The 16,109-nt window shown below is 46.7% G+C and overlaps 1 protein-coding gene across 1 annotated transcript in view; it reads right to left on the bottom strand.

Annotated features, from left to right (window-relative positions):
• Positions 1–5,134: 5,134 nt before the first annotated feature.
• Vwa3a (von Willebrand factor A domain containing 3A) overlaps positions 5,135–16,109 on the bottom strand; it is a 133,669-nt gene continuing 122,694 nt past the window's right edge. The window contains exons 27-34 of the mRNA XM_031388141.1: positions 14,687–14,795; positions 11,803–11,947; positions 11,113–11,257; positions 10,309–10,460; positions 8,533–8,656; positions 6,723–6,820; positions 6,252–6,317; positions 5,135–5,877 (exon numbers count right to left, since the gene is read on the bottom strand). Of these exons, the coding sequence (XP_031244001.1) occupies positions 6,266–6,317; positions 6,723–6,820; positions 8,533–8,656; positions 10,309–10,460; positions 11,113–11,257; positions 11,803–11,947; positions 14,687–14,795 (825 nt within the window). The 3' untranslated portion in view covers positions 5,135–5,877; positions 6,252–6,265. The remainder of the gene's footprint in view (positions 5,878–6,251; positions 6,318–6,722; positions 6,821–8,532; positions 8,657–10,308; positions 10,461–11,112; positions 11,258–11,802; positions 11,948–14,686; positions 14,796–16,109) is intronic.

Raw genomic sequence — 16,109 nt, 5'->3', positions numbered from 1 at the left:
GGCAATCCCAGGAAGTACAAGCTACTGTTCCCACTACCTAGAAGTGGAAACTGAGGCCCAGAAAAATATCAGGGATTGTGAAAAAAATTACAATACAAGGTGGGCTGTGCTGATGCATTCCTGCAATATCAGAACTTCAAAGACCTAGGTAGAATTACCATGAGTTTGTGCCTAGCCTGGGTTACACAGTAAGTTCCAGGCCAGCCTGGGATACAATCTCAAAAGTAACATGGCCAACCAGATGACTCATCTCTGCAAGCCTGGGCTACATGAGTTGAATCCATGAGGAGAGTAGAAAGAGCTGATTTCAGAAAAGTTGTCCTCTGACCTTTACACACACACACACACACACACACACACACACACACAGAGAGAGAGAGAGAGAGAGAGAGAGAGAGAGAGAGAAAGAGAAAGAGTAATAAATAAAAAATAAAAATAAATAACAAAACCCAACAAAAAATAAAAATAGTTAAAGGACTCAGTCCTTAATCCAGGTCCAAGGAGACAGGAATCTATAGAATCTGGGTTTGATGAAAGGCCATGGTAATGGCACAGACCCTGGGGGAAGCCGCGACCTCTTGGCGGCTGAGCGAGCGTGCTCATGGATTGGGGGTTGGGGGGCAGATCACCATCCCCTCATCCTCTTCGCCCTCTGTCCCCAGCCACCACATTCTGCTCTGCACTCACCTGGCTCAGGCTCCAGCAGCGCTGCGTGCATCCAGCGTCTCTTGGGTCTCCGCGCCAAGGCAGACACCACCTGTGTGGCCGCCGCAGGGCTAGCCCAGTTCTGCCCCGCCCCGCTCCTCCGCCCCAGACGTCCCGCCCTGTCGCTCTGCTCTCTCCAGCAGAGAGCCTCGCAGTCCCGCTCGGTGACAGGGCTGCGTTTCTGGTAGAGAAAAAAGGCAGAGGAGCTGCAGAGCCTGACCTGTCCTGTCTGCTCTACTCACCAGCCACTGTTCTTCCATATCGTCCTGTTTCCCTTTCTCCTCTTCTTCATTCCACCTGTTCCCTCATCCAGTTCTTCAGCAGTGTGTGTGTGTGTGTGTGTGTGTGTGTGTGTGCGCGCGCGCGCGCGCGCGTGCGTGCATGCAAGCAGTTATATATACATTCTTTTGTAAATCTGTCTAGTTTTCTTGTAGTTTCCTGGTCTCTACATCTGCCTTTCAAACTTCCATTAATCCTACCTTTCACTTACCCATCCAACCTTCCATCTGTCTGTCTTGCCTTCTATCCAAGCGAACTTCCATCTACCCATCTACCACTTATATTCTTGTTTCCCCTTTTCTTTTCTCTGGTACTGCAGATTGAACCTAGGTTCTCACACATGCTAGAAATGTGCTCTACCTCACGGCTACATCCTAACCCCCACCCCCTTACTTTTTACCTACTCCTGCAGCCCAAGAAGGCATTGAACTTGAGATCCTCCTGTCTCAGTCTCTCAAAGAACAGGAATTAAGCCTAGACCACCAGGCTTGGCTCTACTATTCTATTTAAGGGATGTTTCTTCACTGTTGGCCCTTCCTCTGTGCTAGGGACCAGAATGACTTTCCCATCACTGGAGAACTTATGAGAGCTTGTAGCAGAAGGGCAGGCCTGTGCCCAGCCCCTGTACATCTGCTAAAATGAAGCAGCCCGGCTGGAGTAGGGAGCATGCTGCTTACCTTATGTCTGAGAAGGGCCACTTAAAGACTCCCCACCCACATAAACAAATTCTGAGAAGATTAGGTAAAGGATGCAAATCACAAAATTTAGCCTGCTTCTGCCATGTGACAGATGGTAGAGTGTCCTTTTCAATCTCCAGGATTCTGTTTTAGCCTCATTTTAGAGGTAGAAAAACAGGTTCAGAATGGAGGCTCAGGGAGTGCAAGGTACAGGCCTTGGGGTCCTTAACTGGCTTTGCCTCTTTTCTGTTACATTTATGTGTATGTGAGCACATGCGTGTGCCATAGTGCATGGGTGGAGGTCAGAAGACGACTTGCAGGAGGTGACTTTTTTCTTCCATCTGGGGGGGGGGCGGGGAAGGGGCTCCCGGGATTGAGTTTAGGTCTCAGCCCTGATGGCAAACACCTCTACCTGCTGCGCTATCCTGCTGGCCCGTTTCCACTTTCTTGCTGTGTCTTTGGGGAGTGGCAAGGCTTCCTCACCCACACACTGGACAGTGCATAGTTTACATTCTCTGCTTCTGGCTGATGTGATAGAATATATGCAGACCTTAGAACATGGAGCTGTTCAGCTGGAGCTCAACTAACAGTAGCTGTTATCATTGTGTGCAAAGGTGGGGTTCAGACGCCAGGATCACTTCACAAGCCTTGGTGTCTTTCCTGACCCTCATTCATAAGAATATCTAGACTGCAGAAGTCCCATTCCCTGTCAGCTGCGGGTGCTGGCCGGCTTGCAGAGAACACACCACCTAGACCACCACCGCCCACAACTCTCAGAGGTTGTGTCCCTCATGATATGTTGAAGCTCCAACCCCTAGCACTTTAGAATGTGAGGAACTGAACATGGGATTAGTTCAGCTGGGGGGTCAGTAGAATGGAGAAGGCTCTCATTCCAGTACAACAATGAGGAGGGAATCTGGGTACAGACACGCCCATGGGAGACAATCAGGTAGAGAATGGGGTTATACTACTGCATCACAGGAGATATGGGAAACAAGAAGCCGGGCCCAGATCCTTCCCAGTGGCTCCATAGAGCTCAGCTCTGCATCCATCCATCCATAACTCTAGCCCTAGGGGATCCAATGACCTCCTTGGGCATTGAACCTGCATATGGTGCATATACATACATACATACACACGAAATACTCAAATGATAAAATAAAACTAAATCTTAAAAAAAAAAAACTTTAGCCAGACAGTGGTGGTGCACACCTTTAATCACAGCACTTGGGAGGAAGAGGCAGGATTTCTGAGTTCGAGGCTAGCCTGATCTACAGAGTGAGTTCCAGGACAGCCAGGGGTACACAGAGAAACCCTGTCTGAAAAACCAAAAAAAAATTTTTTTAAAAAAATAATTTAATGATAATTTTGCCAAGACACAGCTTTGGTGTTTATTTTTCAGGCTGGTCTTGACCTTCCTATGTAGGCCAGGTTGGCTTAAGTTGATAGCAGTTCTCTTGCCTCCTGAAACAGGGTAACTTTATAAATAAAGACATTTGTTTTGGATTGAAGTTTTGAAAAAAATTATTTTAATTTCATGTGTGTGTTTTGCTTGTAGGTATGTACACATGCCATGTATGCTTGGTGTCCCCAGAGACCAGAAGAAGGCACCAGATCCCCTGGAACTGGAGTTGGCCATGGTTGTGAGCTGCCCTGTGAGTGCTGAGAACTGAACCTGGGTTCTCTGGAAAAGCAGCAAAGCTCCTACCTGCAAAGCTTGATCTCCAGCCCCAGCTCAAAGTTCTCAGTGCTAGAAGGTGAAGATGTTGTGTCTGGTGATGGATCACCTCCTCGCTGGCAGAGCTCTGAGTGACAGGACAGCGTGTGGAAGAGCCAGGGCACGTGTGTCTCTTTTGGTCTCTTTTAGTCTTCCTATAAAGCCACCAGGATTCAGTCTTGGTAGACACAATCTCAGGACCTCATCTAGCCCTAGTGACCACTCCCTCCCAAGCCCCATCTCTGAGCATCCTAAGGAAACACCACTCAGATAGAGACAGAGCTTTCTCAGCTCCCAGCGCTCCAAGGCTCAGTCTGCACTCCCCACGGCAGCTATCACTGTGATTTCCGGTTCAGTAATGAATATACCTGTTCTTGAATTTCATACAGAATTGTGAGCACATACTCTTAGGTATGATACCTCCTTTTTTTCTTTTCCCTTCTCTTTTTCTTTTCTTTTCTTTTTATAGAGAATTTTTTTTTAAAAAAAGACTTATTTATTTATGTAAATACACTGTCACTGTCTTCAGACACACCAGAAGAGGACATCGGATCCCACTAGAGATGGTTGTGAACCACCATGTAGTTGCTGGGAATTAAACTCAAGACTTCTGGAAGAGCAGTTAGTGCTCTTAACTTCTGAGCCATCTCTCCAGCGCCTTGAGAGAGATTGTTATGTAGCACAGGCTAGCCTTGAACTTGCTGTAGCCAAGGATAACCTTTATTTTCAGATCCTCCTGATCCCATACTTTTTTTATGCAGGGTGGGATATCGAAGACCCAGGACTTCATGCATGCTAGGCAAGCTCTCTACCAGCTGAGCCCCAGCTCCAGCTTTATGTTGGGTTTGTGCCTACCATTGTTGATGAGTTTGATACATCTTATTGAATGCCGTAGCCATAGCTCATGCTCTTTCCACTGAATTGGAGTTTGCCACTAACCAAATATGCTATATTTGTTTGCACATTGTACCATAGTCTGACATAGTGGTTTCCAATTTTGAGCTTTTACAAATCAAGCTACTGTACACATTCTTCAACACTCATTTCCCTTAGAGTGGGATGGTTTGGTCACACAACAGATGTGCTTTGCTTTAATAGAAATTGCCAGATTTTCAAAGTGGTGGAAATTTACATTTTCTTTCCCTGACCCTCATTCCAGATATCAGTATCTTGAGATTGACAGCCAAGCCATTTGTATTGCGTATGTAGATGTACTTCATTGTGACTGTAGTTTTATTTCTATGATAAGTGAAGCTGTTGAGCCTCTCCATTGTTCCTTTACAGTTAACAGGGTTGGGTTTTAGCCCAGCCTGGCCTGGAATGACTGATTCTCCTGCCTCCAAGTCTTAAGTGCTGAAGGTACAGGTGTGTGCTACTATGCCTGGTTCCCTCCTCCTTTGTGTGTGTGTGTGTGTGTGTGTGTTACTGAGGATTGAACCTAGAATCTTGGGCATGTTGGCAAGTGAGTCACACCTCTAAGAGGGTAAGTATTTTTTTTTCCAAGACAGGGTTTCTCTGTGTAGCTCTGGCTGTCCTGGAACTCACTCTGTAGACCAGGCTGGCCTTGAACTCAGAAATCTGCCTGCCTTTGCCTCTCAAGTGCTGGGATTAAAGGCATGCGCCACCACTGCCTGGCTGAGGGTAAGTATTTTTACATATTTATTTCCAATTTGTGTTTGTCTGAGTTGTTCATTTTTAAAAATAAATACATTATCTTTTCCACATTGAGCTTAAATCCTCTATATACTCTGAATGAGGTTTTTTAAAAGTTTTATCACACTCAAAATTGTGTGCGTGTGCGCGCGTGCACACACACACACACACACACACACAATCATTACCAGTACTCAAGCATTTAAACTCATTTTGATTCTATCAGCAAAAGCAATTTTTCACAATTTAGGAAAGGACCCCAGCTGATCTAACACATGATGTCCCCACTCATTTGTACATAGCATAGCTGGGCTCAGAGGATGAAGTCTGACTTTCAGAGACTGTAGTAGAACATTTACTCTGGACTGGATCCATAGCAGCCTCCAGTGAGCAGGTGATGGGGGTGGTAGTGGACCCAAGACACTTGGCTGTGTCTTTCCCCAAGCTAGGCTGCTGGTACCTGCCTTGGGCCGTGGATGGGGTGGTAAGAAGTACAGGGAGGAACCAGGAGAAGATGCCTCATCTGGATGCTATCCAGAGCTCGCTTGTCACATTCAGGTGAGTGCTCACTGCTTACCACGAGACGGCAATATGGCAGGGTCTGGGAATCTATGGATGGTTAAGACAGCAGTTTCTTGGAGGAACCATGCTCAAGAAGGTTTAGGACGTTGGACAGGCATGGTGGTCTGCAGTGCTGAATACCACAAGAGGCATAGTAGTCATGACAACCAGAAGAGGAGAAAAGCAGAAGCCGGATCTTCCTGGAGGTCCTGGATGGGTCCCAGGGACACCTTCATAGTGGAGTGATGCTATCTGAGCTCTGCCTTGACAGATAAGCAGCAGCCCCTAGGCAGTGGGGGCAAGAGGAACTTCTTAGTGATCATAGTCTAGTGGCTACAGTGTATGGTGTGTTGAAGGACAGGGCAGGAGAATGAGGTAGGCCCAGGAGTCCCCATACACAAATAAAAAGGCCTTCCTGCTCTCAGCCTTCAGAGTATCCTAGTGCTAAACATTTTATTTCCTGTATTTCATCTGGCGGTCGCAGCTTTCTCTGTTAGTCTGCTCTATCAGGGGTGCTAAGTGGATGGTCTCTGTGGAATGGTTTTTCAAATCAGAGAAATCACAGTTCCTGATCCTTCCCACAGTTACGCCTGTGCCTAAGGCAGCATGTCCCTGGCCCTTGGTGGGCACTGGACAGGTATGGCATCCATTCCTCTTACCTGAGAACATGTCTCTAGCAAGAAGTAACCTTTGATTTCATGTTATTTTTCTTCAGGAGCTGGGATCTAGAAGTCAGAAAGCAAAGAAAAATGGATCCCTGGGAGTGGGTAATGAGGTGGTGGGCTAGGGGAAAGACAAATAATATATGGTTTTTCTCATATGTGGAATTTTCTTTGAGACAAGGTCTCACTGTGTTACCCTGAAACTATGTAGACGAGGCTAGCCTTGAATTCACATGCCTTTGTCTCCTGAGTGCTGGGATTAAAGGCATGTCCACATGGGGAGTTAAAAATATGGGAGCTGGGCAGTGATGGCACGTGCCTTTAATCCCAGCACTTGGGAGGCAGAGGCAGGTGGATCTCTGAGTTCGAGGGTAGAGTAAGTTCCAGGACAGCCAGGGCTACACAGAGAAACCCTATTTTGAACCCCCCCCTCCCATAAAAGTAGGAGGGGCAGTTGGACAAGCGTACCTGAAGAGCTGGGCTTGCTTGAGGAGGTTTCTAGCCTTGGTGAACTCCTCGGCCAGTATCTTCAAATCATCGCCTTCAAACGGTGGCAACTTGGGATCCTGGGGAAGGAGAAATGAATGTAAAATTCATTATACTAAACTAACTAGATGAGACCTGAAAACCTAAAAATCTCAGAAGTGGTGGTTAGGGCAAGTTAGATGCTGCTTCTCGCTGGAGGCAGGAAATCCTGGGGGGCTCAGCTTGTGCATCTCCATGTATCCAGATGTGCATCTCCACTCTACACATGTGGCAAATGTGGTGTGTATCTTACCTAAACTGCTGGTGAGTCAATAGAATATCTTCAGCCCTTCCTCCATTTCTTACAGTAAAATAGAGCTTCATAGGGATGTTCCCAAATCATTAACTACTGAAACTCCAGAGCCTAGCTCTAAACACAAACTCTAAAGTAATCAGAGCTTTGAGACAGAGAGGAGGTGCAACCCGTGTGTCACGCCAGCAGTGTGGCAGCAGTTGCTCCTACTCAGCATGCAGAGAGCCCTTTGAATAAGGGTTCATATCTCATCCCAGCACTAGAGAGAGGGAAGATCAGGAGTTCAAGGCTAGCGTCAATTATATAGTGAATCTGAGGCCAGCCTAGGCTACATGAGACCCTTTCTCAAACAACCAAGGCCTAGGGATCTGGAAATGTAGTTCTACAGAAGAGTGCTTAGCCAGGCTCTGGCTTTAGCTTCCAGGACCTCTGAACAACAGCCACAAACGTTAAGCCAGGCATGGTGGCACACACCTGTAATCCCTGTACTGGGGAAGTGGAGGCAGGAGACTTGAGACTTCAAGGCTAGCCTGGGCTACACACCAAAATACTTTCTCAAAAAAAAAAAAAAAACAAATATGAAAACAAATAAATAAGGCTAAGTAGTTAAGAGCATTGGGTGCTCTTCCAGAGGTCCAGAGTTCAATTCCCAGCACCCACATGGTGGTTCAGGACCGACTATGATGGGATCTGATGCCCCCTTCTAGCGTGCAGGTGTACATGCAAAAGAGCAATCATGCATAATATAAATAAATAAAATAAACAAAAAAGTTAAATATGTAGACCATTCTCCTGCTAAATGGGAGGGGCTCCCTGGAACCTTTGACTCCCTCAGCTATTGTTGACTTCATTACATGTTGCTTAACAGACGAGCTAAAGAAGAGCTAAATGTCTGTTTCAGAGAATGAACAGTGAAGGAAGGAACTCCCAGGAATGAGAGCCCAGTGGTTGGTTCCAAACCACAACTCGGGGTCTGGTTCTACCCTTTGTCTGACTTTGGGTACATACCTCAACTTCTTGAGCTATTTGTCTGTGTAAGGATGAGGATGTAAGTGTGGCTGATCTAAAGCGGCCATCCAAGTAAAGCAATTCTACCTTCAAGGGGATCTGGCTTAAAGCAGCAGTTCTCAACCTGTGAGCTGCCACCCCTTTGGGAGTCAAATGACTCTTTCACAGGGGTCGCATATCAGATATTTACTGTTATGCATGCAACTGTATATTGCATACTGCTATCATTTATAACAGTGGCAAAATTATAGTTACAAAGTAGCAATAAAATAATTTTATGGTTGGGGGGTCACCAGACATGAACTGTAAAGGGTTGCAGTGTTAGGAAGGTTGAGAACCATTGGCTTAGGAGGATAGCCATGGGAAACATGCCCTTCTTGGTCAGCGTTACACGTGAAAGAGAAGCAGAGATCTCAGGTAGAAGGAAGCCAGCCCTTGTGGAGGCTTCTTGAAGCCTCATCAGCAGACCCACATTTCTAGCTGGCCACCTACCCTTTCCTTGATGAAGCCTCTGGTGAGCAAGCCTTGAATCCCGCTTAGGGTCTCGTCACTAACAGGGCAGTGGTAACGTCCCCCACTGAGGGAAGCCAGCTTCCTCAGGAACTCAGTTGCTGCTCTGGAGGAGAAACAGAGGCTCAGGGATTCACAAGGGCTAGGAGGGGCAAGTAGAACCCCAGGACTACTTAAGCCTTTTGTGGCTCAAGGGAAAGTGGCCTGGCAATCAGGCCTCAGCTAATACCATCAAGACCACCATTAAGTACCTTCAAGTGCACTCTCAGCCAGGGTATGCACATCCACCAGTGTCTACTGTGTGTTAGGCCTAAAGGAACACAAATATGGCCCATACAGAGTTTATAGTTTAGTCAGAGAGAGAAAATATGTGTGCAGATAATCATTTTTTATTAAAGTTTTTTGTTTTTGTTTTTGTTTTTAAGATTTATTTATTATTATATGTAAGTACACTGTTGCTGTCTTCAGACACACCAGAGGAGGGCATCAGATTTCATTATGGGTGGTTGTGAGCCACCATGTGGTTGTTGGGATTTGAACTCGGGACCTTTGGAAGAGCAGTCAGTGCTCTTACCCACTGAGCCATCTCGCCAGCCCTGTTTTTGTTTTTTTAAACTGGGGATTGAACTCAGAGCCTCATGCATCTGAGCATGCACCCTGCAGCTGAGGCATGCGCTAGCTGTTCTTTAAAGAGGCTGCATATTGTGTAACATATGCTCTTCTAAGTGACATAAAAATCATCCTATCAAGATCAAGCCAGTTAGTGCCAGCGTGGAGGGGGAGGGGTTCCAGAAGTTCTGGCTGAGGAGTTAGTGACAGTCGATGGCTAGTCCAGGAGGGGGACTTTTTTGGGGCATGTAGCCATTAGTATGTTGCCCAGGCCCCAGTAGATGGCCTCATGTCCATGTATATACAGGTAGCAGAAACTCGACTCAGTGTGTTATATTAATAAAAAGGAAAGATGGAGCTGGGGAGATGGCTCAGTGGTTAAGAGATTTTGTTGCTCTTGTAGAGGACCTGAGTTTGAATCCTAAGATCCATGGTGGCTCACAACTATCTATAACTCTAGTTCCAGGGGATTGGAACCCCTCTTTTGACTTCTGAAGGCACCAAGCACTCTTGTGGCACATATATCTACATGTAGGTGAAATATTCATACATATAAAATAAAACAAAAATTTTTAAAAAGAAAGGAAAAAAACCCGAGAAATCCAGAGGAGATATTGTAGGGGCCTCAGGGAAGTGGGAGGTAGGATGGAGGTAGGTATACATGGATGGCATTTTCAAAAATTGTACTAGCCGGGCAGTGGTGGCGCATGCCTTTAATCCCAGCACTTGGGAGGCAGAGGCAGGCAGATTTCTGAGTTCAAGGCCAGCATGATCTACAGAGTGAGTTCCAGGACAGCCAGGGCTATACAGAGAAACCCTGTGTCAAAAAAAAAAAAAAAAAGTTGTGCTATGTTAATGTTTTCTTCTGTAGTTTCCACAAATATGCATAAATGCTTTCCCAAGAAAAGAAGGCCAGAAGGAAGAAAATAGCAGGATTCATGAACTAGGGTACATCAGTTCAAAGCTGCAGAGCAATGTAAGAGTGGCTTGCTGCTTGGTCAGTCTGGGGTAGGGAGGGAGAAGGCTTCTGTTTGTGGTATCCAGGCCACAAATAAAGACAATACATCTCCTGATTCCCATGTCTAAGGGAGGCTGTGGGTTAGTGGAGTCACTCTAGAGAAGTGAGCTCAGCTTACTGCAGTTGCTCACCTGTCTGTGCTGGTAAGAGAGATAGTATGCACCTTCACGCCTCTCTCTTTCTGGAACTTTTTGACAGTGTTGAGTATAAGGCTGCAGCTTGTGTCTGGCTTCCCATCAGTCAGGAGATATAGTCCTTGTACATCCTGAAAGCTGAAGGCTTTCTAAGAGAAGATAGGAAGGTAGTTAGATCTGGGAATGGAGATTCACTAGGAAGGGCAGAAATGATGGCCCAAGAGAGGAGACCCTGTCCCTAAGAAAAATGTGTCTGAAAGGATTCTATAAAATTGCCCATTAGGATTGAGATTCTGGACCACCAGAGATAAATTGCTTTCTATGCTAGCCTGGAGACCTGAATTTGATCCCTGGAAGCATATAAGGTTGTAAGGAGAAAACCAGCTCCATAAAGTTGTCTGTCTTCTGCACATGTGCCATGACATGTGTGTTCCACACGGATCATACAACATACACACACACACACACACACACACACACACACACACACACACACCATGTACACACAGGCACACTTGCACACTGAAAAGAAATGTTAAATAAAGATTGAGATTCCTCTTTCAGCCTAAGATAGACCAAGGGAGCTGGGAGTCAGGATGGTGAAAAAGGCCCACTTCCTATCCACCCAACCTCCCTAACCCTCCCTGTCTCCATCTGAAAGTGAGAGAGCCCCATGTCACTGGGCCGCTAAGAGGATGGAATGAAGGGACATGCTCTAAGTCCTAAAGCATCATGGGCTACCGGCATGGGGTAGCATCATCTCTGTGATGCTACATGGTAGGGTTCACTGGCAGCACTTGCCTTTAAAGCTGCTAAGACTGAGGTGCTCCCCTGGGCTTGCAGGTGGGCCACCCACTGCATAGCCTCGTGACACGCAGCCTCTGTGCTTTCCACCAGAGTGTTCTGCCATGGCTGCAGGTCCTGGGCAAAGCTGAGCAGGTTAAAACTGGGGAGGAAGAAAGAGAAGGGGGCAGAAGGAAAAGAGAGGACTGGTTAGAACAGGCCAGTTCCTGCTGAAATTGTGGATGTTACCTCTGTGGGGATTGTTCTCCTGAGGACTCTACAGGGTGCCCAGACACTGAGGGAGGAGAGGTTAACCCCTTGGAAATGCTAGATGCAAATGTAAGTGGACAAAGGCAGCAGTGGAGCAAAATACAGTGTTCTCTCCTCAACAGACTTCTCAAAAGAGCAGTTCTTGTTTCTGTTTTTTTTGTTTGTTTGTTTTGTTTTGTTTTTTTCAAGACAGGGTTTCTCTGTGTAGCCCTAGCTGTCCTGGAACTCACTCTGTAGACCAGGCCAGCCTCGAACTCAGAAATCCACCTGCCTCTGCCTCCTAAGTGCTGGGATTAAAGGTGTATGCCACTGCCGCTGCCGCCACCACCACCCAGCCAGTTCTTGTCTCTCTGTTCCTTGGATCAGTGCTCAACCTGGGAAACTAGGGGACCTGCCCTTTGATCTTCTAAGCCCTACGCACCCCAGGCCTGTCCCTACCGGTTACAGTGCTTCCTCAGCTGCTCCCAAATCAGTAGAACGAGCTCTGTCTTTATCCATTGCAAGTAGGGGCCCATGGACCCCGAGGTATCCAGTAGGATGCACACATTACTTTCCAAGATGGTGCCAAACAGCCTGCGGCTCCCTGGTGGCAGAGGCAGGGAAGGGATGGGACATTAGTTTTACTCATGGTAGCTACAGAATGCAAACTCTTTCAGCACTTACTGCCTCTCTGATAATTGGTCATAAGTTCTTCACTGGGAAATGGCTCACTGGGTGGTGTTAGGGATGTCAGCCATCCAAAGAACTATCTAGCCTTATGAGGATTGAGAGATTAAGATTTCAGCTCTGGGGCTGGAGAGAAGGCCAGGGTGAGAGACTGGATGGAGACTCCCATGGGGGATGAGTAAAACATTTTTAAAAAGCTGTTCTAGGCTCAAGGGGAGTTCCAGAGAGCTAGCAACTTGTCCAGAATCCCACAGCTTAGAGCCTAGGTTTTGTCTTGGTTGCCTAATCCACACTTTAGTCAGGCATCCTTTAACTTTGGTCTTCTGATTCTATAAGGCTGGACAGAGATGATACTGGGGAAGCTCAGCAAGTATCTGGTGTGACCAATGTCATGAACACTGGTACTCACTGGGACAGCAGAAGAAAACTGACAAATGGTTGGAATATCAACTAGGCGCTCACCTGTAAGTGGATCAAGTTTGTTGGGCCTTGTTGCCCAGGGGTTCCCAGGATTCATCTGGGTGTCCCAAAGCAATTCTGTCATAGGGACAATAAGAGGAAAGCCAGCCTGAAGCTGGCAGTATGCTCTATGAGGCTAGCCAGCCAGCTGGTCAACCCTCCAAAGACCTCAACTACAAAATCCTATTTAGTACCCAGTGATGGGAATACAGTATGAGCCACCATGCCCTGGCCATTTTCACCTCCCAAATCTCTCATGTTCTGCCTACCTCATCTTTCCACATACCCCTCTACCTGGCCAGCTCTCTTTATCTTCCAAAAGGGTCGGACCAGGAAACCCTTGTTCCACTCATTCCCCAATAGTTTATCATTCATAAAATAATCAGAGCATTATTGCAAAAGCAATGGAAAATCTATTAGGCTTCCCATTGCTCTTGGTAACATAAGTCCTCTGGCTGCGTCTCCTGCCAGGTGTGTGTGAGAGGGAAGGCGAATTCCAGAGGGCTATTGATTGAGCATCAAGGCCAAGAGGCCAGGATGACATCTTAAAGTAGACAGGAAATGAAATAGACATGGAAACAATTTAGTTTTGCAGTCAAAGGGAGTCTCACGGACCCTTCTGGCAGCCTGTGTTGCATGCAGGGTCCTGTGTAAGTTCATTAAGTCAAGTTTTTGATGCTCTCTACTTGAATGCTCTCTACTTGGCTCCTACTTACTACACGGTCTCCTTCTGTCTTTGAACTCAGAGTTGTCCCTTCCCCTCAAGGCCTCTGTCCCAGCCTGCCTTTCCTCTTTATCCAGTTACAATGTAAACAATCTTTAAACATCACTCCAGGGACCCTTTCTCTGACATGACACTGAGATGACACTTCCCACCCTAGCAGACGGCCCCTCACATACTGTACTCCTCCTTTCCCTGAACTTGTCACTGTTGTCATATCAGACCTGTTTGTGACTCTTTGGTTAACAGTTCTCTCCTAGACAACATGATCCATGAGCCCAGGGGCCCTGTTGGTATTTGTCTCCCCTCTCACATACTTGGCAGAAGTTCAACACTTCTTCATTGAATGAATTGAATGAATGAGTGAGTGAGTGAGTGAATAAATGAATGAAGTTCATGAATTTTGGTATATGAGTCCTGGGACTGAACTGTGGCTTTGTATATGACGGGCAAGCACTCTACCACTAAGCTCTAGCTCCGGCTCTCAGGTGAGTTTGAAGTACAGGTGCTTGGGTATGGACTGTGTGGGAGGTGTGAGCTCCTTACTACGAATGAAGCTACCCAGTCATCGGGTGTTCTGAGTGGCTGGTGTGAGCTGAGAACAGGAAAAGGTATACCCCCTCTACCTCCCCTTTGCCCTGTCCTAGCTTACGACCTATCAATCACTTCTGGAGCCTAGGAGGAGAGAGGTTTTGGAAAGCAGCAGTCACAGCTGCAAGCCATGGCTACAGACTATTTGCAGCAGGGTTTCCACAGAAAACTCAACTTAATGAACTTACACAGGACCCTGCATGGCAACACAGGCTGCCAGGAGGGTCCATGAGGCTCTCTTCGACCGCAAAGCTAAATTGTTGTTTTTTATCGATTTCATTTCCTGCCTACTTTAAATGTCAGCCTGGCCTCCTGGCCTTGAGGCTCAACCATGGCTTGCCCTGGACCCCTGGCCTCTTCCTCACAAGTGCTGGGATTACAAGGTAAGGACCACCATACCTATAATTATAGTCAGCCCTCCTCTGGAATGTGAGCCTGAGCCTCCTCAGCTTGCCCCTTCCATGTACCTTTCTTTGAGGTACCTTGGTACTACATGGGAAATGTAGAGAAGGTATCTTGTGGGTCGGAACCCCTTCCGTTTCTATCTTTACAAAGGTATTCAAGTTGGCGTCATTAATGCCCAGGTCTTGCTTCTCTCATAACCCCCATTTCCTACCATCCTAACAGCCAAGGTCAAAACTGGGATGTCCTCAGTCATGAACAGGGAGGGAAGGAGGCAGATAGCTGTGTAGGTAGCCTGGACAGGCAGAGGCTCTCTCTGGTTTCCATCCACATTTCTGTCACCTCGTCTGACCTCTGGAGCCAGAGCTCATTCAGTATAAGAAGAATCAGTTGGCTAAGTCCACTGCCCTGACAGCCTCTGGGATTAACTTCAGCACTTCCTCAAAGGCTCCTCCCACCTCTCTGGGCTGTAGTCACACTCACCAGACAGCAGCCAATGCAGCCTCTGAACATAGCACCTCGTCACCTTCTCCACGCATGAGATGTACGTCTCCATTTCCCACAGTGTCCACTGGATGTGTCTCACTACTCCCTGGGGAAGGCAAGCAGAGGCTGATCTCCATCAGTGTTGGTTCATAGTCTCAGCACCCCTAAATACTGTATGCCACTATAATAGGCTACCCTCAACATATTTTTCTGTGCATATGTGTATTTGTTTGCATGCCTAATTTTGAAACAGGATCTTACTATGTGGCCCAGGTTGGCCTTGAACTCATCTTCTTCCTTCTGTCTCCTGAGTCCTGGGATTAGAGGCAGAGACCATGATGTTTGGACCAGGTTTGTCTATTAAAAGTTATTTTTTCTTTTAATTTACTACTAGATTCGATGGTTCTGTGAAGGAGAGGGAAGTGGCATAATGGTGCCATGACAAACGGAGTCAGTGGAATAGTAAAAACCACATCATCTCCAAGTTTTAAAATACAAAATCCTTAATGAAAGGCTACAAGGTCCATACATTTTAATCGGAAAGATGATCCCAGACAGAGAGGGGGTCAGCATATGAAAATGACCCCAAGTTCTTTTAGTGGATAATTTTCCGGCTATTTTTGTTTCCTCTGATGTTGATAACATGGTTCCAAAGGGTAAAGAGGAAAAGAAGCCAATTTTTACCTTGTACTGAAAGTGCTTACTGCATTCACAGAACAATGAGAAAAACAGAAAGCAGAGAGGGGACTCTCCTGCTGCCTAACAGAGCCATGGCCAGTGCTAGGTACTCTGATAGTTTGAATGAGAATGCCCCACCCATGGGCTCTAAGGATTAGGAGGTGTAACCTTGTTGGTCTATAAGTGAAGTAGGCTTTAACATTTTAAAAGTCCGTGGGCTGGTGTCCTGAGCAGACCTTGGGTGCAAGCTCCGCAACCAGTCCCACAACACCCAGAGGAAGCTCCACTCCCAGGTGCTCTAACAAGCCCAGGATCACAGGATCCCAGAATAACAGGATCACAGAGACAGCTTGACTCTGAGGAATTCTGACACAACCAGGATCACAGGAAGGACAGGCTCCAGTCAGATTTAGCAAGGGCAGGTAGCACTAGAGTTAACCAGATGGTGGGGGGCAAGCATAAGAAAAGAAAACAACACAAACCAAGGTCACTTGGCATCATCAGAACCCAATTCTCCCACCATAGCAAGTCCTAGACACACCATTACACCAGAAAAGCAAGATTCAGATATAAAAATCACTTCTCATGGTGATGATATAGGACTTTAAGAAAGATATAAATAGCACCCTCAAAGAAATACAGGAGAACACAGGTAAACACAGTAACACAGGCTAAAGCCCTTCAAGAGGAAACACAAAAATCCCTTAAAGAACTACAATCAAACAGGTGAAGGAAATGAGCA

This window comes from Mastomys coucha, unplaced genomic scaffold, assembly GCF_008632895.1.
Source record: "Mastomys coucha isolate ucsf_1 unplaced genomic scaffold, UCSF_Mcou_1 pScaffold21, whole genome shotgun sequence".
In the NCBI taxonomy this organism is placed as follows: Eukaryota; Metazoa; Chordata; class Mammalia; order Rodentia; family Muridae; genus Mastomys; species Mastomys coucha.
This window is presented reverse-complemented; position numbering and strand designations above follow the sequence as displayed.